The sequence below is a fragment of the Medicago sativa genome, chromosome 1, assembly GCF_051527215.1.
Source record: "Medicago sativa cultivar Bolivia chromosome 1, Bolivia_mono, whole genome shotgun sequence".
NCBI classification, from domain to species: Eukaryota; Viridiplantae; Streptophyta; class Magnoliopsida; order Fabales; family Fabaceae; genus Medicago; species Medicago sativa.
Genome location: NC_140749.1, coordinates 88,767,339 through 88,792,918, shown reverse-complemented (window position 1 = coordinate 88,792,918; position 25,580 = coordinate 88,767,339). Strand labels below are relative to the sequence as shown.

General features: G+C 34.0%; 2 protein-coding genes and 1 pseudogene across 3 annotated transcripts; all 3 read left to right on the top strand.

Annotated features, from left to right (window-relative positions):
* The first annotated feature begins 9,924 nt into the window (after positions 1 to 9,924).
* LOC146958830 (transcription factor bHLH84-like) lies at positions 9,925 to 11,566 on the top strand. The gene is made up of 5 exons (XM_085733005.1): positions 9,925 to 10,335; positions 10,501 to 10,746; positions 11,031 to 11,096; positions 11,193 to 11,258; positions 11,351 to 11,566. Exons 1-5 carry the CDS (start codon positions 9,925 to 9,927, stop codon positions 11,453 to 11,455), a joined length of 894 nt encoding a protein of 297 aa, XP_085589131.1. The 3' UTR covers positions 11,456 to 11,566.
* Positions 11,567 to 16,239: 4,673 nt separating this feature from the next.
* LOC146958829 (uncharacterized) lies at positions 16,240 to 17,876 on the top strand (annotated as a pseudogene). The gene is made up of 5 exons (XR_015021577.1): positions 16,240 to 16,771; positions 16,855 to 17,082; positions 17,432 to 17,497; positions 17,582 to 17,647; positions 17,781 to 17,876. The product of XR_015021577.1 is annotated as an uncharacterized LOC146958829 (transcript).
* Positions 17,877 to 20,475: 2,599 nt separating this feature from the next.
* LOC146958828 (uncharacterized) lies at positions 20,476 to 21,141 on the top strand. The gene has a single exon (XM_085752678.1). The coding sequence runs from the start codon at positions 20,476 to 20,478 to the stop codon at positions 21,139 to 21,141; it is 666 nt and encodes a 221-aa protein (XP_085608804.1).
* Positions 21,142 to 25,580: the final 4,439 nt, after the last annotated feature.

Genomic DNA, 25,580 nt, shown 5'->3' with positions numbered 1-25,580 from the left:
CAAAGTAGTTGTGTACAACAACTTGCAGCTGAAATGTATTCTGCTTCTGCTGTAGACATAGCAATAGTTGTTTGTCTTTTGCTAGCCCAGGATATAAGATTATCACCCAGAAATTGACAATTGCCACTGGTTGACTTTCTTTCAATCCTATCACCAGCATAATCAGCATCACAGAATCCAATTAGCTTATAATCTAAGGATTTCCTATAAAGGAGTCCAAGATTAGTTGTTCCCTTCAAATACCTGAAGATTCTCTTGACAGCAGTCATATGAGATTCTCTAGGATCTGATTGGAATCTTGCACACAAGCATACACTGAATAAAATATCTGGCCTAGATGCAGTGAGGTATAACAAAGAACCAATCATACCTCTATACAGCTTCTGATTTACTTTAGCTCCTTCATCTTCTTTGCTCAGGTTGCACGTAGGATGCATTGGAGTGTTCATCACTTTACAATCTTCAAGTTTGAACTTCTTCAGAAGCTCCTTTGTGTACTTTGATTGATGAACATAGACTCCATCTTTGCATTGATTGATTTGAATGCCAAGGAAGAACTTCAGCTCTCCCATCATGCTCATTTCAAATTCATCCTGCATTAACTCAGAAAATTCCTTGCAAAGAGATGCATTAGTAGAACCAAATATTATATCATCAACATATATTTGCACAACAAGAATATCTTTCCCAAGGGTCTTTCTGAAGAGTGTAGTGTCAACCTGTCCTCTCTTAAAATCATTTTTGATTAAGAAATTACTTAGTCTATCATACCAAGCTCTGGGAGCTTGTTTCAAGCCATATAGTGATTTCTTCAGTTTAAAAACATGGTCAGGATATTTAATATCCTCAAATCCAGGAGGTTGCTTAACATACACTTCTTCTTCTATGACACCATTGAGAAATGCACTCTTGACATCCATCTGATATAATATTATGCCATGATTAACTGCATAGGAAAGAAGTAACCTGATTGCTTCCAATCTTGCAACTGGAGCAAACGTTTCAGTGTAATCAATGCCTTCTTGTTGACTATACCCTTGTGCAACAAGCCTGGCTTTGTTTCTTGTTACTTCACCTTGCTCATTCAGCTTGTTTCTGAATACCCATTTTGTTCCAATAATGTTCTTGTGCTGAGGTTTGGGTACCAGATCCCACACATCATTTCTTTGAAATTGATTCAACTCTTCTTGCATAGCTAGGATCCATCCATCATCTGAAAGTGCTTCATCAACTGTTGTAGGTTCAATCATTGAGATTAGTCCAATCATTGACTCTTCTTGTCTGAAATGTGATCTTGTTCTTCTTGGACTATCTTTGTTTCCAATGATTAGCTCCTCAGGATGTGAAGACTTGTGTTTGAATGTGTTTCTGGGAGGATCTTCTTGATGTGAGCCATCTTGTGCTTCATCAGAAGCAGTTTCATCTTGCGCTTCTGATGTGGGTTCAGCTTCTGGACTATCTTCAGACTCAGCTATCTGATCAGGTTCTGGAGTAGCTTCAGGAACCTGTATCTCTACAAAACTTTCACCTTGCTTTGAAGTTTTATCTTCAAGCTCCTTGTCATCAAATTTAACGTGCATAGATTCTTTAACACAGAGTGTTTCTGAATTATACACTCTGTATGCCTTTGACCTTTCAGAGTAACCTAAAAAGATTCCTCTTTGGGCCTTGGCATCAAATTTCTTTAGGTAGAGCTTGTTGTTCAGAATGTAACAAGTACATCCAAATTGATGAAAGTACGAGATATTGGGTTTTCTTCCTTTAAAGAGTTCATATGCTGTTTTCTCCAAAATAGGTCTAATATAGATCCTGTTTTGAACATAGCATGCTGTATTCACTGCTTCTGCCCAAAAATGTTTTGGTAAATTGTTTTCATGAATCATGGTTCTGGCCATTTCTTGTAAAGTTCTATTCTTTCTCTCTACAACCCCATTTTGTTGTGGTGTTCTAGGAGAAGAGAATTCATGGAAAATTCCATGTTTTTCACAAAAAGCTTCAAATGGCTCATTTTCAAATTCTCCACCATGATCACTTCTGACTTTCAAAATTTTTGATTCTTTTTCAGATTGAATTTGAGTGCAGAAGCTACTGAATACATCACACGCAACATCTTTACTCTTTATGAATTTCACCCAAGTCCATCTGCTGTAATCATCAACAATGACTAATCCATATCTACTTCCATATAAGGATGCAGTACTCACTGGTCCAAATAAATCAATATGGAGTAATTCTAAAGGTCTTGAGGTTGAAACAATGTCTTTGGTTTTAAAAGATGATTTCACAATTTTCCCTCTCTGACATGCACCACAGAGTGCATCTGAATGATAGTCAATGTCTGGTAGCCCTTTCACAAGTTGTAACTTACTAAGCTTAGAGATTAACCTCCAGTTAGCATGTCCCAACCTTCTGTGCCACATCCATTTCTTATCATTCACTGATAGTAGGCAAATCACCTTCTGATCAGCCAGTTCAGAAAAATTGATTTTATAGACATTGTCAACTCTCTTTCCCTTGAACACAATGGATTTGTCTTCCTTGTTGATTACTGTACAGTTGGGTTTTTCAAAAAGCACATCATAACCATTATCACAAAATTGACTAATGCTCAAAAGGTTATGTTCAAGACCATCTACCAACCATACATTATTAATTGAGGTAGAGGAATTACCAATAGTTCCTGTACCTATGATCTTGCCTGACTGGTTGCCTCCAAATTTCACATTTCCTCCCTCTTTCATTGTTAGGCTGAGGAACATGGACTTGTCTCCTGTCATGTGTCTTGAGCAACCGCTGTCTAGGTACCATGACCTTTGCTTTGGCACTGCTCTTAGACATACCTGCATCATTGACATTTTTAGATTTAGGTACCCATTGTTCTATGGGTCCTGGAAGGTTAGTACTTAAGTCTTTACTCTTCACTTCTTGTACCTTGTGCTGTGAGTTGGGTTGCTTCTGATTAACCATCACCTTAGGTTTTGGTAATTCAGAAGCAGTAACTGTCTTCTTCTGAAACTTAGACTTCAGGACCCCAGATTTTGGTTTCACCAGACTCTGAGGAATAGGTTCTGATCTTTTCAGGATCCTAACCTTTGAAGTCTTGGAATCAGATTTGATCATAGCCTTTGACTTAGAGTTCTTTGGCTTTGAAGTAATCTTAGCTTTAGAACTAGAAGCTTCAGGTTCTGATTGAACAACAGTTTCCAACTCAGCCCCTTCTGGTACAAAGAATGTTTTCAGACCTTCCTTGATGCATTCACAACAAGACTTTAGATTGGTTTTCTCCAGTTTCACTTCTGGAAAACCAATTCCTCTGCCATTGTTCTTGTAAATGCTATAAATCATAGAAGCTACTCTGCTTCTGTCAATGCCAGATATAATGAAATCTTCAAGAGCAATTTCATGATTACTTAAAGGTTTTTCATTACACTTTTCTTGTAGCTTCTGACATAAGAACCTGAGCTGGTCTTCATATGTTTTACACATGAAGTCAAAGCCCCTAAGTCCTTGTTCAGAAGCTTTCAGATCCAATAGAGTTGATTTTTGCTGTTGTACCAAATCAACATATTTTTCTTTTAAATCCTTCAACTCATTGGTTCTTACTTCAAAATGTGTAAGAAGTTCTTTAAGTGACTCAACAAGTTCATCTCTGGGAATTTTGGAATATACCTCATTTTCATCTTCTGAGTCTGAATCTGATCCAGCTTCTGAAGTTGCTGTTGCTACCAGCCCAACAGCTACCTTTGCATCTTCATCAGCTTCCTCTTTATCAGATCCAGATTCACTACCCAAATCATCCCAGGTTGCCATTAAACTCTGCTTAATCTGCTTCTTGAGTTTGCTTGGTTTGAATGTAGACCTCTTTGACTTGTCCTTTGACTTTTCTCTTTGAAGATCAGGGCATTCAGCAATGAAGTGTCCAGGCTTCTTACAGTTGAAGCATCCCTTCTGATCTTCTTTCCTTGAGCTTCTGGAGTTACCCCTTCTGGAGAGAAACTTTCTGTTCTTCTTGGCCAGATATTGAAGTCTGTTTGAGAGCATGGCCATTTCAGCAGCATCTGGTTCAGAATCTGAACTTGACTGTTCTTCCTCTTCAGATTCAACCACTTTGAGAGCTTTTGATGACTTGCCTTTGGATGGAAGAGCTATTGATTTACTATTCTTAGTAGACTCATGTTCATTAAGACTTAACTCATGAACTTTGAGAGAACTAACAAGATCTTCGACACTTAAAGTGTTTAAATCTTTAGCTTCCTCAATGGCAGTCACCTTAGGTCTCCATCTGGCAGGTAAGCTTCTGAGAATCTTGCTTACATGATCAGAAGCAACATAGCTCTTCTTTAGAATCTGTAGCCCAGAAACTAAGGTTTGAAACCTTGAGTACATCTCCTCAATAGTTTCATCATCCTTCATCTTGAATAACTCATACTGATGTACAAGCAGGAGAGCCTTTGCTTCTTTGACCTTCTTGCTCCCTTCATAATTTGAACAGAGAGAAGCAAACATAGCTTTGGCAGTGGATTTGTCACTCATCTTCATGTATTCTGCTTTGGGTATGGCAGTGACAAGAGCTCCTCTGATAATATGATGCTTCTTGTAAAGTTTCCTCAGTTCTGGAGTATGTTTCTTTCTATCCACAGCAGCTCCTTCTTCATCAAGGACTAAATCACCAACACCATCTTCCAGAATATCCCATAATTCTTCATCCAGGCTCATGATGTAACTGTAAAAATTGGTCTTCCACCAAGAGAACTCTTCAGCATCTCCATTGAACTTTGGAACTTTTCCAACACTGGTTTTCTTACTATCACTATAATCATGTGAGACATTTTTATAGCTAGTATCACTAGAACCAGAACCATTAGGAGGAGGAGTAGTCATGTTTTTCTCAGATCTTTGACTGTTGCACGGTTAAGTGTTACACAACAGACCAAGGCTCTAGATACCAATTGAAGGTGAGAAAAACACAAGAAGGGGGGTTGAATTGTGTTTTGAAAAATTCTTCGTTTCTCTAAGCAACTGAATACACTGATCAGAAGCTAAGTGAGACAGCTTCTGAAGTGATGATCAGAATCTAAATGCAGCGGAATAAAACAGAGAGAGAGAAGAAGAACGACACAAAGCAATTATACTAGTTCCTTCCACAAACCGGAAGTAGTCCAGTCCCCCTTGCACTTCCAAGGAGATTTCACTATGAGTAATATCTGATTACAAATGCTCAAGCACACAAGCAAGAGACTTCCAATGCTCAAGCACACAAGCAAGAGACTTCCTTTGCTCAAGAACACAATCAAGAGACTTCCTGCTCAAGCACAACTGCAAGAGACTTCCTAACTAAACAAAATTACACAGAAAATTGTTTAAGGTTGAACACTTGATATACAATCAGAGGTGCTCACAATACAAATCAGATACAGACTCAATGGACTTAAGAATTTCTAAGATATGACTTTGAGACACAGAAATTCTAAGTGAATGCAGAACAATTTCAGCAGAGGTTTGGTACTTGTGAAAATCTTGTGAGTCTTTCGTTCAGCGTTCTTGCATTACCAATTCTCTAGGTCTTCACTCCTTTATAAAGAGGTGTGAAAGAGACGTTGTGAAATTGCCAGCACACCAAAGAGTCGTTGTTGAAGCTTGATCTTTCACCAATGATCTTTTGCCTGATTTGGTTGTTGTCCTATGAAGAACAAATTTGAAATCCATTCCTTATCCAAAGGAACATCTATGCAGGCGAAACCGTATTCTGGAGCTGTTTTCTTGTCCTGTAGCGCGGACACAAAACAGAGTAGTGGAGAACGTGGTTGTACAATTCGTACAAAGTACAATGTCAACGCTTTCGTCCAAATTGCAAACACACGCCTTCAAACACCTTTGAAATGACCGTTGCAAATTCCACTAATCCTTTGTTTGTGTTATCGAATCCAATAGACAGCTTTTGCATTGATAATACTTCAATTCTTGATTCTTTGCAAATCCAGTTGATATTCAGCTTCTGGTGAAATGGCTTCTGATGAGGCAGCTTCTGATGATGCAGCTTCTGATGAGATGACTTCTGCAGCTTCTGATGATGCAGCTTCTGATGAGATGACTTCTGCAGCTTCTGAACTTCTTGTCTACAGGAGCACTATTCCAACTTCAGAAGTGACTTAACTTCAGGAGCACTATCCTTACTTCAGAAGCGACTTAACTTCAGGAGCGCTTTTTCTCTTCAGTAGCAAGTTGCCTTCAGGAGCGTCCAAGCTTCAAATTTTTGTTGTTTCCTTAGCTCTTTATTTGCTCATTCAGAACCAATGATGATGTAACTTTATAATTATGGTCCTGTGCACTTGAACAAATATTAGCTAGTCCAATTTACAATTTTTAATACCTTGTTATCATCAAAACTCTTTAAGGTTCATTGTTAAACACATTTTGTTCCAACATCCTTTTGTATTATATAAAGATTCTAGTTGATCAATGATGCTAGTTGATCAATATGTATATCATGCTTGATAGTATAATAGTAAAAAAAAAACATGAAAATGTTGGGGGGACCGTGGCACCCATAGTGGCTCCGCCACTGGTGATGTGTGTGTACATACACTGACAATTTCAAATTGTCACATTTAATTAAGCTCAAATAAAACAGTAAATTCATTGTAAAATCCCTCCCGTCCTCTTGTGAACTAAACATATTTTTAATTAAAATCATTCCTCTTTCCTCCTCTTCCATTTTTGAACCAAAGTCCAAACATATATCCTTTATTTATTAATTTTGTTACGTCTGCAGCAACTTAACCTAATTTTTTCCCGCTCATTTGCTTTATTAGGTTTGCAATTATTTAACCTAACAAATTCCATCTAAAAAAATGCATTGCACACCAATTTCATTCCTATCCTCTTGCCTTTTTTTTGAAGAAAATATTTTCTACCATATCAATGATCACGTATGATCCTTCTATTTTATACTTTTTTTTGTCAAGAATTTTACACTTTTTTGTTTGAATTTTTTTTTAATTTCATGCCTTTTGTTTTTGACATCCTTATTTATTAATTTTGTTACGTCTGCAGCAACTTAACCTAATTTTTTCCCGCAATATGCAATTATTTAACCTAACAAATTCCATCTAAAAAAATGCATTGCACACCAATTTCATTCCTATCCTCTTGCCTTTTTTTTCCTTATTTATTAATTTTGTTACTTCTACAGCAACTTAACCTAATTTTTTCCCGCTCATTTGCTTTATTAGGTTTGCAATTATTTAACCTAACAAATTCCATCTAAAAAAATGCATTTCACACTAATTTCATTCCCATCCTCTCGCCTTTTTTTAAGAAAATATTTTCTACCATATCAATGATCTTACGGATTAAAGATTATTTATTGGTTTATATTATAGTCGAGAAAATCCGTGCGGCGCACGGATCAAAAGTCTAGTTGAATTAAAATATCTTCCATCCCCTTCCTCCGTTGAACCAAATGGACAAATAGGGTACACAATAAGTTATAAGTTCAATTGCTTTTTAAAGTTACATCTCAATAAACAAACATTATAAACTTGTAAAAAACAGTATAGGCTCGTGAGAAAAAACTTTTACCAAATACCACTATTTTGATCATACGAACGCATTATAAACTAGTGGTTTGGCCTTGCCAAACAAACTCAAACTACACGGTAAAATTCATATGCAAAACTTTAAAATATAACACAATTTCATTTCATTAAGTAGATAATGAAAATTTCACATACCCAACCCACAAAGAGCTCAAAAGTGAATGATGATCTTTTTGATTTTTAAATTAACTTGTAGTTGAAAATTGGATTTTAGAGCATTTCGTGTTAGTTTTGGAGTGGTACATGATTTAGTAACCCCAACATAAATCTTAACACTAAGAATAAATAGTGCAATCAACTAAGTTCGATCTAAAGAAAGAGGTTGGACCTCCACAACGGACGAACCAATATTCAAATTTTAAATTTGAATTAAGAGATATTCACATTTAATCACTAACACGCTTTTATTATGATTAATTTTAGTGGACGTGTCTCAAATAGAATTACTTCTAGCAATTTGTGTAAATATTTTTTTTTATTAATTAAAGTAACATTAATGACTATTTTACAACTTTCAAGAAGATTTGAATTCTGCCATTTGAGATTACAAAGAAAAAATTGTTAATCTCATATCTTGCAAGAGGTTATTTTAGTAATTTATGTTGCTCCTTAACTCCCTTACACGAGACGTGTTTTTTTTAGTAATTTATGTTGCTCCTTTACACAAGTCGTGTATTTTTTTTAGTAATTTATGTTGCTCCTTCACTTTTTTTTTATTTCTTATTTTTTGAGTATATTTTTTTGTTTTTATTTCACATTTCTTATTTCTTGAGTACAATATTTTTTGAGTAGTTTTTTTTTTTTGTTTTTATTTCACATTACTAAAATAACCTCTTGCAAGATATGAGATTAACAATTGATTATCATAAAAATATGCTCCATTGCTCCTAAAAAAATTGCTATATTTGCACTTCAATTCTGAATTAAACATTTCCTTTAAAGGCCATGTGATAAAAAAATAGTAGGATAATGTTCAGAAATAGATAACTAAATACCATTTCCAGCTGTTTCATAATATTATTCTGTTAAAATGAATATATAGAAAAATTCCTTCCAAAGTCGTGCCCTTGCCGGCTTATAAAATATTTGGCTACGATAAATTTATATGTATAACACAAAAATTAAAATATGCAATCACATGCAATGCCAGATCACATATTTTATTCTAAGGTATTACTCGTTTTTAGAACTGGCATTCCATCGGAAGAAATATGCAATCACATTACTCGTTTTTAGAACTCCATGATAATTCTTAACTGAATGCTAACACAGAATGGCAGTGATTTAAATGTGAAGACAAGCCAATATAAAAGTAACTGGACGCACATAATCTAGGGTAAATAATTTGGTTCAAAACTGTTAACAAAATGAGCTTAATTGATAGTTTCAAACTGCTTCGTTGGATACTTGTCTACAGTTGTCCAACAACAATAATGTCATTGTCATATTCAAATAAAATAAGCTGCTAGAATATTTGACAGACATAAAACACCACCATGCCTAAAACTTATCATTTTTGTTCCACACAACCACTCTATTAATATCATACTATTTCTAATGTACTACCAAGTCTCATATCACTCTAATTTACCAATATTTGATCATTGTGCTTATTTCCAACTTGATAGGGGAATGTTTTTTTTTCTTTCTTTTTTTGAAGGAACTTGATAGGGGAATGTTAAACTTCATTCAAGGACTATTATATTATTGGCCTGATTCCTCTCTAGATACCGGAAATGTTTTGAAATTTTTAAATAGATCTTTAAACTATAAAATTATAACTTTGAATCCCTAAATTTATAAGTATTCTTTTATTAAGTGCTTAATTTTAAAATCAGGGTCATGAATAAAGAGACTCAAATAAAAATTATCTAAAAGTTTAGAAAACTAATTAAAATTATTTCAAAGTTTAAGAGGGGCTTAGCTATAAATTATTTAATGTTTTAGAAACTCGATTTAAAAATGTTTAGCTCAAGAATCTGATTAAATATTTTTGACAAATTCAGGATCTCAGTTACAATTTTATTAGTAAAGGAACCTATTTATAAGTTCTAAAATAGTTTTGAAGAGGTTGAGATGGGTCCTCAAGTTATAATATAAGTGGTCCCAATTTCAGGGTTATAGATAGTACTTTGTCTTTTCCTAATTCTTGCCAATTATGAATGGGATCTTTTTCAATAGGTGAATCCAATCCCATTTTGGCATTACCTTAATATTGTTGTATATAAATATACTATTAATGCTCCTATTTTTTTTCATATCATTAAAACAAAATAAGAGTAGTCACATTTCTCACAGGTTTCAAATCAAAAGATTAAAAAAAAACATGGAATCTGCCCAATTGATTTATGAAGAATGGGATTCTCTTAGTGGACAGTACACAGCCGAGGAAGCTGACTTCATGGCTCAGTTCCTTGGTTGTAATGGAAACACCAGTTTTGCCATGCCATCTTATTTTCCTTCAAGTAATGGAACCCATTCATGTGATTTGGGAACAAATATTGATTCCTTGTCCATGTTTTTTTCCATGGAAGATGCCAAATTTAGTCCACAATATTTGGATCATAACTTAACCAAAAAGATAAACTACGAATGCATTAATCATGAAGGGCCGGGTTTAGTTCTTGTTGAAAACAATTTGCGGGATGAGAGGGAGCATGAAATGATGATGACTTCAGAAGAGGATAAAAGCAAAAACTTGGGAAACCCTGCAAAAAGATTTAGGAGCTCACTAGAGGTATAATAATAGTTAAGGTATTTATTATTGACAAAAAATAGTTGATGTTAAATTAAACTTTGAAAACGACAAATAAATAGAAATAACTTTTTCTACAAAAAAGCAACAAGTTTAGAAGCTACTACGTTCATTGTTTGAGATTTTAATCATGATTTTACTATGTAGGTTTCGGAAAATATAAGGAATGTTAGGAAATGTCCAAAATCTGGTTCTATGAGCCACAATGAAGAGGGCCTAACGTGGCATGGCTCCAACAACTGTTTTCCACAGGTTAACTCTAATCCTTTTCTGGAGCAAAATGGAGGAAAACCTTCAATTTTAAGCCTAAAAGAACCTGAAGCACCTAAGTTGCGTAGAAAATCGAAGGCAGGAAGTGGTCCTGCCACTGATGCACAGAGCATTTATGCAAGAGTAAGTTCCCTTTGAAGGGCATTTCTTTAGTGCATATTTGGATTCAAGTGAGTTATGCTGAATCACAATATGTTACCATGATTTTGGTAAAAGTTACGATTTAGATTTCAATCATTGTGCCATCGTGATTCATCAAATTCACCGTAATTCTAAACATGCACTTAATAAAATCATGATGAAGAATAGTACATGCCAATTAAACTACTGACTACTGTATTGGTAACATTTTCTTGCTTTTAGTTAAATGTCTCTCATTATAGGTTTTTTCCTCATGTTTTGTGCAGAGGAGAAGAGAAAGAATAAATGAAAGGTTGAGAATCTTGCAAACTCTTGTCCCAAATGGAACTAAGGTAGATTTCTTAAGGACAACAATATTGAACTATTACTCAATAATGGGTTAAGATGGTCAAATTCTCAAACTTTTTTTTTTTGTTTGTGAATTGTAGGTGGATATTAGTACCATGCTTGAGGAAGCTGTCCAATATGTGAAGTTTTTGCAGCTTCAAATTAAGGTAACAATTTGAGAAACTTCCAATTTTCAATTTCTTATATGCAAAACATAAATATTAATTCATTGTTTATTTATTTATTGGATATGAAACAGCTTTTGAGCTCTGAAGATATGTGGATGTATGCTCCAATTGCTTACAATGGAATAAATATTGGATTAGACCTCAGCTTCTCTTCTCCAACTAAATTAGGAAGATGAATATGTGATCATGATAGCAAGCAATTAAAGAGGATATACCATTACATAGTGTTGACTGTCCTTTTCTGCTATAATTAGTTTATTTGTATTATTAAGACTAATTCATGTGAGTTCATATTTAACTTCAGTTCAAACAAATGCAAAAATTTAATTTCAATAGACAATGCATATGGTATTACTTTATCTTGTAATTCAAATGTTTTTAAAAATTGTGAAAATATGTAGGCAAGTCAAATTATAATAATAATTAATCAGTTTACATTCTAGAAGTGAAATTAAAAGAAAGAAACAAAGGAGCTCATCAAATTCAATCAAATATTAAAGGGTCTTGCTAACAAGTGCCCTAAGGGCATTGTTTAAGGAACCCAAAAAAAGAAACAATGTCTTGAAAATACAAGTCAAACACTTTTTAGAGTCATAACCGTACAATTTCCAATGCAAAAATTGCTACTTTTAGATGCTTAAACAATGCCCTTAGGGCACTTGTTAGCATTTTCCAATATTAAAATGGACATTCAATCTGTTTTGACTTCATGTGGATTTTAAAGCAGTTCAAATCATCCAATAATGTTAAATGGTTGACAAATGAAATGTCAATCGTTATAAAAAAAAAAGAGTTCCAACGTTTAAAGTTATTGAAGTCAAACATCATACAATATGATTCATACTAGCTAGGATTAAATCTATTACGATATTTGTTGCCTTCATTGACTTGCATTGCCTTCGGTTAGGAGGTTTAACTTCTTGTTCCAGTTGATGGACCAACCACCCACAACAGAAGAAGACAAAAAAAATAACATGTCATTGGTGGGGTTACTTCATTTTCTCTTAGAGTAGCATTAACCAATCAAAAGCTACACAAATCATGTTTACAAATTAGGCAAATTTTCCTATGCGAGTTAAATGACCTACTTGAGAAAAAAAAAATATAAATACAATAAAATAACTTAAATGAAATGACCAGTGTGTCAAAGTTTGTAAAATTGCACTATGTCTCACAAGACACAGCAAGTTCTGTTAGTTAAGCTTACGTTTTTGACTATTAGATTAGATGTATATGTTGCAGGGCCGTTCTTTGGGGAATGCAAAGAGCTCAACCGAGCTGGACTTCCCAAAATGATGGGCTTCAAGAAAAAAATTATTGCTCAATATCCCCACCTCCACTTTAAAAAAAAATAAACATGTTTCATGTTTCAATTCTTAAGTAAAAAATCATGTTCCATGTTTCTATTTCTAAGTTAAAAAACACGTCTTTAGTAAAAAGAATTGGTAATTTTGATTTCGGTGACTAATAATCATTATACGAGTGTTATTTTCAATTTAAATAGAAGATTAATCTTTTAAAAAAATTATGCGCTTTTTTTTATTAGGGGCTTATTTTTAATACGAGAGCCGAGTCTCAAGTTTTATAGGGACGACCCTGATACGTTGCATGCCCTAAACTTAACTTACCAACTTTAAATCCGAATCTGTTGACCACTGGTGTGTATAGGTTCTGACAAACAAGGGCGCAAAATTTGTAATAGTGGTGCTATAATACTCCATCCGTTTCAAAAATACGAGGAATTTACACATACTAATAAATCAAATAAATTTTGTTATTTTCATGAAATTCTTTGTTTTTTCTAATAGAGTATCCTTAACCATATACTACCTCTGTCCCTAATTATAGGGCCCTTTTGGAAAAATAACGGGAATTAAGAAAATTGATATTGGTAATAAATTTGTTTGTAATTACTATTGTTTTTACAATTTTATCCTTGAAGAGAGAGTGTTAGTTTATGTTTTCAATATAGTATTTGATGTTGATTGAAGAAAAAATATAAAATAAATAGGGGTATGTTGGTAAAGAATTAATTAATGTACTTGAAAATATCAAAGGGGTCCTATAAAAAAAGACAAAAAAATTTAGGGACGGAGGTTATATTATTTCTCTCACTACAATAAATAGGTAAGAGTATTATTGACAAATCAATAATTAATGTTGTATTGAAACATGAAACTGACAAGTAAAGTGAGAAAAACGCTAACTTGTGCCCTTAGATAAGAATTTTAAAATAGAATTAAAAAATAAATGTGGCTTTGAAAAGATAATTTTTTAAGTTTTTAAGATTATAAATACACAATTTCCAAGATTAAATTTTCACATTTAGTTTATTATCTTGTGCCCTTAGGTACAAGTTAACAAGACCCGTAAAGTTAAACAAAATTATTCTCTAAAATCGGCAAGTATGGTGAATCAAAGGGAGTAGAAAACCGATTCAAATTAAAATCGTGTTAAATTGGATCAGATCGGATAAGGTTATTAAAATTAGTCATTCAAAACCAATAGAAATTGTGAAATTTTATATTTAGATTGAATGAGTTTTTATCATAAAACCAATTTAAACCGTATCCAAAGCACCTTAAATTAGAGGTACCTAAATTTAATATGTAATAGTATCTCGAATAGAATTCCTTGCGGCAAGTGTGTGCAAGGTAGCACGTTAATCAAAGTGAAATAAATTATTTTTATATGAAAAAATGTAAAAGATTACCTCTAAATTGAATGAATAGTTAAATAGATCGAATTAAACTCAAAAACAATAGTATTAGTACTTAACAAATAGGAAATGCGAGGAAAAAAAAATCAACGGGGTTGAGTCTAGTAGACGTAGAAGAGATTAGACTTTTTGAACATGTGAATCAATGTTACAATTTTACAGAAAGAGATATTTGTATTTGTGAAAATGCTATTTCTAACAAGAGATAAGCATAAAGAAATTATTCCGACACAACTGTCAAGTGTTTATTGCATGGTTTATTGTTCACTTCTTATTTTTCAACCACACCTCCATGTATTGTGGCAAATAGTGCATTGGAATTGATTGCTCTTTATTTTTGAAGAGATTGTAATGCTCCTTTTCTAGAGATATAACATTGCTCTTGTATTTAACATAGAACACATCTCGAATATGATTATCTTCATGGAGAAATATATGAAAAAAATTACCATTAAAGCGTCTCATGCAAACTAGCAACATAAATTGAGAAAAACTACTTCTTGCAACAAGATTGGAGAAATTGGTTAGTCCATTCTCATCTGAACTATGAGATTAACAGTTGTTAATCATAAAAATATTCTCTATTTGCACTACAATTCTAATATAAACCTTTCTTTTAATGGCCACGTGATAAGAAATTAGTTGTAGCAAATATTAATTGGTCAGAAATAGATAACTAAATACCAATGCCAACTGTTTCATAATCATCATATCATATCATCATAATCATAAAAATGAATACACGGGAAAATTCCTACCAATTGATCAACAATTATTTTTTTCCTTCCAAGGTCGTGCCCCTGCCGGCTTATAAAATATTTGGCTATGTAAAATTATATGTATAACCCAAAATCAAATTATGTAATTGAATGCAATGCCAGAAACAGAGTCATATATTTATTTTTATAGCTTCCCATTAATATAAATAAATAAAACATGCAAGAAGAAAAGTGTGCCCTAAATGGTTAATAAGTAAACTAAATAGAACCTTATACCAAAGGTATATTGAAGCAAAGTTAAATTGTTGAAGCACAGACACGGACATAGACACGGGATACGATATAGACACTGACATGTCGACACCTCTAATAATTTGAAAAAATCACATAATTCAGTGTAATTATATGTGTCGGTGTCGTATTAATATCGAACACGACATATGTCTGACACCGAGATACGTCTAATCCAAAGAGTGGTTGTGTTTCATTTTGTCAGTGATTTAAATGTCGACAAGCCAACATTAACAGTAACTGGACGCACATAATCCTGGAAAAATATTAGTTAAAAACTGTTAACAAAACAGGATCTTAGGCTGAATGAGCTTGATAGGATTTCAAACTGCTTAGTTGGATACTTGTCTACAGTTGTCCAACAACAATAACGTCATTGTCATATTCAAATAATTAAAATACAATTTGTTAGAATGTTTGACAGGCACAAGACACCACCATGCCTAAAACTAAAGCCCTTCTATTCCATTTCACACAACCACCACCATATCATACTATTCAAGTCTTCTTTCTAATGCCAAGTTTCACATCACTCTAATTTAGCAATATTTCATCATTGCGTTTATTTCTAACTTGATAGGGGGATATGTTAACTTAATTTAAATTTTTTAATAGTATTTTTTGTGTCGAATATTTACATGGTTCAATCAACTCTATTTCGTAAACCACTTTTGTTACAAATTTGAGTAGGTGACACGTAAATGATATATTATAAAGAACGTTTCACCACTGAGCACCACAATTAGACAATCTCGAGATCACAATCTTAGATAAAAAAACTAAAAAAATAATGTTAATTTTGATGAATTTGAAGATGAAATTTAATTTTTAGAATCATCGGTTAAGACTTTTGATAACATAGATAGATGAAAAATGTTTAGTTCAATAATGTTGATACTTTTAAGCATTAAGACTAACTTGACACATAATAGATAAAAGCTTTATTTGAAAATTTAATTTAAGTTAAAGAATCATGTAGTAGTTTTGCCTATTACTTTAATACATACCAAGACATTGAGATCGGTTGTCTAAAATATATTTGGTCTCAATTTCAGGGTACTAGTACTTTGTCTGTTCCTAACTCTTGCCAATTATGAAATGGGATCTTTTTCTATAGGTGAACCCAATCCCATTTTGGCATTACCTTAAGTTGTTAGGTATAAATATACCACTAATGCTACTATTTTTTCATATCATTAAAACATTGGAACAAAACAAGAGTATTCTCATTTCTCATAGGTTTCAAATCAAAATATTACTAAAAAAAAATGGAACCTGCCCAATTGATTTCTGAAGAATGGGATTCTCTTAGTGGACAGTACACAGCTGAGGAAGCTGACTTCATGAATCAGTTCCTTAGTGGTAATAAAAATACAAGTTTTGGCATGCCATCTTACTTTCCTCATGCTGATTTTATGTGTTTCTCCCAAGGGAGTAGCACAAGTACTGATAATAGTGCTAATACCTTTTCTACCACCACTACAAGTAGTGGAACCTACTCATGTGATTTGGCAACAAACTTTGATTCACTGTCCATGTTTTTTTGTTTGGAAGATGCCAAATTTAGTCCTCAATATTTGGATGATAACATAAGTAAACACATAAATAATGATAGCATTGATCATAAAGGGTCATGTTTAGAGCCAGTGAAACTGGTTCTTGCTGCTAACAATGAAATGATGATGGTTTCTGAACCTCGTTCAGAAGAGGATAGAAGCAAAAACATGGAGAACCCTGCAAAAAGATTTAGGAGCTCAATAGAGGTACAATAATATAATAGTATGAAGTTTAAGTTATGTTGTTTATTTGTGTGAGATTAGATTGTGATCATAATTTTACTATGCAGGTCTCAGAAAACATTAGGAATGTTAGGAAGTGTCCAAAATCTGGTTCTATGAGCAACAATGAAGAGGACTTAATGGGGCATGGCTCCAATAACTGTTTTTCACATGTTGACTCAATTGGAGGAACATCTTCAAGTCTGAGCCCAAAAGAACCTGAGGCACCTAACTTAGGTAGAAAATCAAGAGCAACAAGTGGTCCTGCCACTGATGCACAGAGCATTTATGCAAGAGTAAGTACCCTTTGAGTGACATTTCTACAATAGAATCATGATGAATTATAATACATGCTATTGTTGTCACTATATTAGATTTTGTTTGGATAAACAACTTAATTAAGCACTTATCATATACATATATGCTTATGTATAAGTTTTTTTTTTCTTTTTTTGACAAACTATTTTCATATAAAGTGGTAGTTGTTTTCATAACATGAACATGTCATATGTTTTCATAAACTCTCACAAAGTGTCACAAGTGTTTATGTCGGTAAATAAGTCAATACAAAATGTATTATATTCTTGTCTTTGCTTTTATCTAAATATGTCTCTCATGAAAGATTTGTTTTCTTTTGTTCTGCAGAAGAGAAGAGAAAGAATAAATGAAAGATTGAGAATCTTGCAAACCCTTGTCCCAAATGGAACTAAGGTAGACTTCTTAATTAATGGAAATTGAACTAACAATTTGTTAAGGTGTACAAATTCTCAATTTTTCATTGTTTGTGAATTGTAGGTAGATATTAGCACTATGCTTGAGGAAGCTGTCCAATATGTGAAGTTTTTGCAGCTTCAAATTAAGGTAACAATTTGAGAACCTTCTCTACATATAATATCCATTTTTAAGTTTCTTATATGCAAAAGATAATGATTAATTAATTTATCTATTTGGACTTCTTCAAAAAAAAATTAATTTATCTATTTGGATGAAACAGTTTCTAAGCTCTGAAGATATGTGGATGTATGCTCCAATTGCTTACAATGGAATAAATATTGGATAAGACCTCAGCTTCTCTTCTCCAACAAATTAAAGGAATATGAATATGTGATGATGATAGCATAGCAATTAAAGAGGATGTAACATTTCATATATTTTGTTAATTGTATTAGAGGCTTGCCAACTAATCAAGGCTCTTGGTCCAGTGGCTGTAAAGTCAATTCTAGAACAGATTGTGTCAAAAAATATTTGCTTACCATTAGCAACAGTCACATACTTCAACAATAATTAGTTTGTGATTGAAAGTTTAATCAAACAAGCCTCTTTATTTTTGAGCAATGAGACAAAAAAAATAAAAATCGTGAAGCATTTGTCACACAAAAAAGCAACAATCTTGAAGCACACGACATTGTGAAACTAAGTACACTTTCTTTACTAAGTTTTATTTAGATGTAATGAATTATGTCTATTTTTATTTATTTCTTATAATGGGGTATATTAGATTTTGACATACACACATAACTGTTATATTTCTATTTTTAATTAATACTCAATTTTTTTCAATTAACATTAGGCATACTGGTTTATTCATGTACCAACCATTAAAATAATTATCTATCTATTAAAACTATTTAATGTTTTTATTATCATCACAATATATATAAGGAAGCAAACATATCCCAATAAATTTAGTGTTCTAAAATCAAGTAATGAGTGAAACGGTCCGTCACTATAGTTTCGAGGAGTCAAGATCCTCTTCATTTTTTCATTTGGAGAGATAAAGATATAATAAAATTTGAAAATAATTAATGTTGGTGGGACCCACAATCTATATTTTGTGTGTATCTTTTTTAAATGACAATCTCCATTTATTTTTATAAATGGAGAGGATCCTTTTGAGTGTACTAAAATCAAGTAGGAAAATATTAACTAGTGCCCCCGAGACACTGGTTAAGGAAACCATATATAGTATAAGTACCTTGGAACTTGTGTAATAAAAGTTTAAAAAGTGTAAAGAATGATGTTTTCAATGCAAATATTTCATTTTTTGTTTCCTTAACTAGTGCCCCGGGGCACCACAGTAGGGGTGGAAATAGGCTAGGCCGGGCCAGGCTTTGTAAGGCCCAAGCCTGGCCTACTTCAAAAATTATAGGCCTGAGCCTGGCCTATTACCCGTCATAGGCTCAATTTCGAGGTCTGGCCTGGCCTATTTAAAGGTCTGATGAAGCCCGAAAGCCTATTTAAAAGCCTATTTTACACTAAAGTCTAGCAACACATGTAAGCCTACTACTAAATAGGCCAAAATTTACGAAGGCCTAAAGCACATGAATATATGTGCTACTAAATAATGAAATCTTACAAAGGTCTAATAACACCAATATATCTACTACTAAATAACCAATCATATGAAGGCTTGAGTTTATGAGAAAAAAACTTCAACAATATCAATAATGGAAGATATATTATACATAAAAAGCTTAATAGGCCGGCCCGACGGGCTTAATAGGCTTTTTTGTAAGCCTTAGCCTGGCCTATTTAATTAAATAGGCTTTATAAAAAGCTTGAGCCTGGCCTTGTTAATAAACGAGCTGGGCCGAGCTAGGCTTTAAATAGGCTAGGCCATAGGCCCCTGTCGGACGGCCTGGCCTGTTCCCACCCCTAGGCACCAGTTAACAAGACCCAATCATGTAATGGTTCCTTAAAAAAAAAAATCAAGTATTGGCAATGTACTTTTTTTGTGTGTATCTTTTTTAAATGACAATCTCCATTTATTTTTATAAATGGAGAGGATCCTTTTGAGTGTACTAAAATCAAGTAATGGTTCCTTAAAAAAAATCAAGTATTGGCAATGTACTTTTATATTGAAAAATAGAAAATGAATTTATTTTATAGACAGATAGTGTGAATTAATAATTTTTTTACATACGCATTGTATCAAATCAAACTACGCCATGTAACGTACGTACGGCGATTTGCGATTTGCACAAACGTACGGCGATTTGCATAAACTCATCGTATTATTATTGTCCATATGCGATTTGCGATGACAATAAACATCTAGAAAGCGATTTGCGATTACAACAAACGTACGGCGATTTGCGATTACGTGATAGTGCTATCTAATTGCAATTTCATATTTTATTATGTAACCCTTCTCTTTAGCTTTAAGGTGCCAGATTATTAAACTATTTCACCTAGAATTGTTTCTATTGGTTCCAATAATAAATCCTTAGACCTAATTTCAATCAATTGATTTCCTTTGTCATTCGATTGGCTTTTTCTTTTATGTTTGTTCCTTTGTCACTAATTGTCTTTTCTTCCATGAATACATGAGACTGTGAGCAATTTTTGTTGCATCATGATTGAAATTGTTCTTGGTACCTTTTCTATTTGGTAATCCAATCGAGTGAGTTTCTTATTTGTTCCGTCCTCAATTACTATCACTATAAACCTAGCATCGGTATTCGATTTTCTCTCAATGAAAAATGTTTCTCTCTCCTGGTGATGTTATTGTAAGGATAATATTTTGCTTTTATTAAACACGGTTTTTCTCTCCTCATTGTGAGAGTTTTGGTTTTTCTCTCCTGTTGTGAGAGCTTTGGTTTTTCTCTCCTTGTTGTGATAGTTTTGGTTTTTTCTCCCCCCATTGTGAGAGGACGCTGTTGTGATTACATTACAATATATGTTTTACCATGGATTTTGAAGATCTTACTATTTTGAGCTGGAACATCAGAGGTGCTCTTAGTCTTGAGGGTCGCCGACACGCTAAAGAATTGGTAAGGAAACATCATCCTCTCTTTATTTTTCTCATGGAAACTCATTGTCCTTTCTCAAAAGCATCAATATTTTGGAATCGTCTGGGTTATGAGATATGTGCTCTCTCCAAAACGTCCGGTCATTCAGGAGGTATTTGGGTACTGAAAAGTAAAGGTTGCGGTTATGATATTACTGTGATAAATGTCTACTTTCAAGCGGTCACCATTTGCATCAAAAAGGCTGATTGTATGTGGTTTTGCTCTGCTATCTATGGTAGCCCTCAATTAGTCAATCGTGAAAAATTATGGAGTTATCTTATTTCTATTCGCGAAGATATTTTGAGTCCTTGGGTTATGATAGGAGATTTTAACGAAGTCCTCCATCCCTCTGAGATAAAGGGGGGCATCTTTAGAGCTAGACAAGCTGAGAAATTATCGAATATGATGGAGCAATGTAATCTCATTGATCTTGGAGCTACGGGTAGTACTTATACTTGGACTCGTAAGGAACGAGGGATTCTGAAGGTTGCTAAAGGTTGGACAGGGCCCTTGGTGATTGTGCGTGGCGCACTACTTTTCCAGAAGCTTATGTTGAGAACTTAACATAGAATTATTCCGACCATCGCCCTATCCTCTTAAGGGGTGTCGGTTTTGTTCCAGCTAAATGTGTGCGACCTTTTCGCTTTCAAGCTGCTTGGCTAACACAAAGATTTTCCAGAGGTAGTTTATAAAGCTTGGGATAAAGGTGAACATATTGTACCCGCGAGTCTTGAGCATGTTCGGTTAGATGCGACTACAGTTAACAAAGAGGTGTTTGGTGACATTAATAAAAGGAAGAGTACTCTTGCAGAGAAATTAAAACAGGTGCAACACAAGTTAGAAACGGTTGATTCAACCCACCTCACGATGACTGAGGCATCACTCCAAAAAGAATATAATGATGTTTTAAGACAGGAAGAGATCCTTTGGTACCAAAAGTCGAGGGAGAATTGGGTGAAACTGGGAGACCGTAACACGAGTTTTTTCCACACCCAGACACTAGTGAGGAGAAAACGGAATAAAATCCAAGGTCTCTTTCTTGAAAATGGTCAATGGAGTACTGATGATGTTATCCTCCAAGCAGAGGCCATAAATTACTTTAAACAGTTATTTGAGGTAGACCACGCCACTACTCCAAATAATCTATTGATTAATGATATGCCTCGTTTAAGTGAACAATGCAGAGATTCTCTTACAACACCGGTCCTTAAGGAAGAGGTGAGGAGCGCCGTGTTTAGTATGAAGTCATATAAAGCTCCTGGCCCTGATGGCTCTCAACCCATATTTTTTAAACATTTTTGGGAAAGAATTGGTGATGACATATGGCGTCTCGTACATACGTTTTTCAATACGGGTACTATTAATGCTTCAATTACAGAGACATTAATTGTCCTAATACCCAAGGAGAATAATCCCCAAAGGTTAAAGAGTTTTAGACCCATCAGTCTTTGTAATGTCATTTTTAAGGTAATCACAAAAGTTTTGGTTAGTCGCTTGCGACCGTTTCTTGTTGACCTGATAAGCCCTCTTCAAAGTAGCTTCACTACTGATAATGCCATCCTGGCCCAAGAGGTTGTTCATTTCATACATCATTCTCATGCAAAAAAAGGCTCTATTGCGTTCAAAATTGATCTTGAAAAGGCATATGATAGGCTTAATTGGGACTTCTTGGAACTCACTCTCCATGATTTTAGTTTCCCTCCAGCAACTATATCTCTCATCATGAGTTGTGTTCGATCTAGCAATTTGAGTGTTCTTTGGAATGGTGCCAAAACTGATCATTTTACTCCATCTAGAGGTTTACGCCAAGGTGATCCTTTATCCCCTTACTTGTTTATTCTCTGTATGGAGAAACTATCTCTTAGTATTCAACAGAAAGTCATAAGTGGAATATGGAAACCTATACAAGTATCTAAGGGTGACCCACCATTATCTCATATTCTTTTTGCTGATGATGTTATGTTATTTTGTGAAGCTAGTACTGAACAGGTCAAAGTGGTTATAGATACCTTAGAGGAGTTTTGTTCAGCTTCGGGGTTAAGGATTAATACCTTAAAATCCAAAGCTATGTGTTCTAGGATGGTTCAAGGGGGAAGAAAACGTGAGCTACAAGATATTTCAAGTATTAAATTTGTGGCGGATTTGGGTCATTATCTTGGTTTTCCTCTTGTCAAGGGTCGAGTTTCTCGAGATGTATATAATGACGTTGTTGACAAAGTTTCAAAAAGGCTAGCTACTTGGAAAGGAAATATTTTGAATAAAGCAGGACGAGCCTGCTTAGTGAAGTCTGTCACAACAGCAATTCCGGTTTATACCATGCAACTTCACTATCTTCCTACTTATGTTTGCAATAGGTTGGATAAGATGTCAAGGAGTTTCCTTTGGGGAGGCGATGGGATCTCTCGAACTTGGAATCATGTTAATTGGAATATGGTTACAACCCCTAAACGCTTTGGTGGCCTAGGTATTCGTGAAGCTAGACTTACCAATTTAGCTCTGCTTGGTAAGTTAGTGTGGAGCATGCTTCAGAATAGAGATAAATTGTGGGTGAAATTTCTTTCCCATAAATACATGGGCAACACGTCTTTATGGATGAATAAGAAACATAATAAACCATCAATCACTTGGCGTGGTATTCAACATGCCATTACAAATTTTGCTGCATGGTATAGTTTTCGTGTAGGCTCTGGAAACTCATCGATTTGGAATATTGACTGGACACAACTTGGTCCCCTCTGCCAATTGGTCCCATTTGTTAACATCAGTGATTCAGTTATGTGTTTGAAGGATGTGTGGGAGGATGGTAGGTGGAACTTGCAGGATCTTGCCACTACGATACCAACCGATATTGTTGACTATATTCATCAGCTTCCAGCTCCTAATAAGTTGGATGTACGACTTCAAGATGCGTGGACTTGGAGGCATACAAAGAAAGGTGAATATACTTGCTCGAGTGGATATTATTGGCTTCTTCAACAAAATAGAGATTGGAATGTGAATTGTAACATGAATTGGCTTTGGCGCCTTAAAGTACCAGCAAAACTTCAACACTTTCTATGGCTTTGTTTTCACAATGCTCTCCCTATTAATGTCCGTCGGCATCATTGCAACATGGTAGCTTCTCCAAGCTGCACCCGTTGCTCTTCACCCATTGAGGATATTCTTCACTGTTTACGTGATTGCCCGCACTCTAAAGAGCTTTGGCTCCGCTTGAATATGGGGCGTTATAATAATTTTTTCTCTGAATTTGATGTCAAGGTTTGGCTTCATGAGATGACAAAAGGTACTTCCTCCATTTTGTTTGTTACAGGAGTATGGTATGCTTGGTGTTGGAGAAACAATACTATTTTTTAGGATCAACATTGGCATATTCAAGATGTGGTGCGAAAGATTTTTTTGTTACACGATGAATGCATTTCTTACTATCCCAATCCTAGTTTAGACCCACACTCATCACGCCTCTTAGCTCATTGGATCCCCCCTCCAGAAGGTACACTCAAACTCAATATTGATGGCAGCTTTATAGAAGATTTTGGTTGTTTAGGTGCTGGTGGTGTTGTTCGCAACCACGATGGAGATTGGATAACTGGTTTTTCCCACTATGAAGTTGGAGGTGATGCGTTATTAGCTGAGTTACGTGCTATCCAGATAGGTCTTGATTTTTGTAATAAAAAAGGTTATGTCAGCATTTTTTGTGAGAGTGATTGTTTGGAAGTAGTTGACCTGATTATTGATGGTCACGATCATACCTTGCACACTTATGCTACTGACATCCTTCATATTAGAGATGTTTTACATGCAAATGGAAATACAACATCGGTGCATGTTCTTAGGGAACAAAACATGTGTGCAAATTTTTCGATAAGGAAGGATTACATGGAAGGTGCTCTGCTTATTGGAACTGTCTTCCGTCTGGCATGGAATCTCTCATCCTGAGAGATAAGCTTGGAACTTAATTTCGTCTCTCTCTTTTTTCTTTCTTTTTCTTTTTTCCTCGTTACATTGTAACACTACCAAAAAAAACTACGCCATGTATATATTTTAAAAGATATACCCGCAATTTAATTTATATACACAGATGGTGTGAATTAATAACTTTTTTACACATGCATTGTATTAAATCAAACTACGTCATGTATATATTTTAAAAAGATATTTTAGAAATTAACTTAAGAAAATGACAATGCGGTATGATGTGATTAGGTAAATGTGTAACAAATTTTTACTTGATACATAGAAATTAATTTCATAGAGAAATGGAATGGAGGCAATTAAACATAATTTTCACATTTGTGAGTATGATTATTTTGTCACCTTATGCATCTTTGAAACTCCAATATATCATATATGCCAAGTGATATAACATATCCTGTAGATCGTAAATTAACCTATTTTTTCGTTGGCCAAAATGATCATATCTTATGTTGTAGTTGAGAAAATTTGAGAGGATACCAATAGAGATTTCATTCTCAAGGTTGAATTCATGTTAGTTTTCCATTGATGAGTTATCTCATCTCTAATTTAACAATGTAATTCGTACTAACACGGTAGCAATCTTAATCTTGTTAAATAAGTTTGGATCTAACCATTAAAAACTAGTTCATAAGATGAGGATGTTCAAACACATATATACATCAAATATAAGTTTTGACGATGCGAGACACCGAATCAACTTTAATAAATCTTTTGTAGTACCACATTATTTTCATATATTTAGTGTAAGAGAGATCTTACAGAAGGAATAATCTCTCCTTGAATCACACGTACACACGTAAAGAGATTCATAAAAAAGCAAAAAATCTTATTAATCAATAATCAAGTTAGAGTCAGAAAGAATATATAGAGAATATATGATTATAAGTCAGAATTAATCTTCATAAATGATTAATTAACTTTTCCAGCCTACTAAAGTACTGCATATCTGGATTATTAACATGATTACCACAAATAAACTAGATCAATGATGAACCTGTATCATATCCATCCACGTACAAATATAATGG

Excerpts from the sequence above, each read along its gene's own strand:
- LOC146958830 (XM_085733005.1), top strand. The coding sequence starts at position 9,925 with ATGGAATCTGCCCAATTGATTTATGAAGAATGGGATTCTCTTAGTGGA. Across the intron at positions 10,336-10,500 it reads GATTTAGGAGCTCACTAGAG|GTTTCGGAAAATATAAGGAA; the intron begins GTATAATAATAG and ends TTTACTATGTAG. Across the intron at positions 11,097-11,192 it reads TTGTCCCAAATGGAACTAAG|GTGGATATTAGTACCATGCT; the intron begins GTAGATTTCTTA and ends TGTGAATTGTAG.
- LOC146958828 (XM_085752678.1), top strand. The coding sequence starts at position 20,476 with ATGGATTTTGAAGATCTTACTATTTTGAGCTGGAACATCAGAGGTGCT.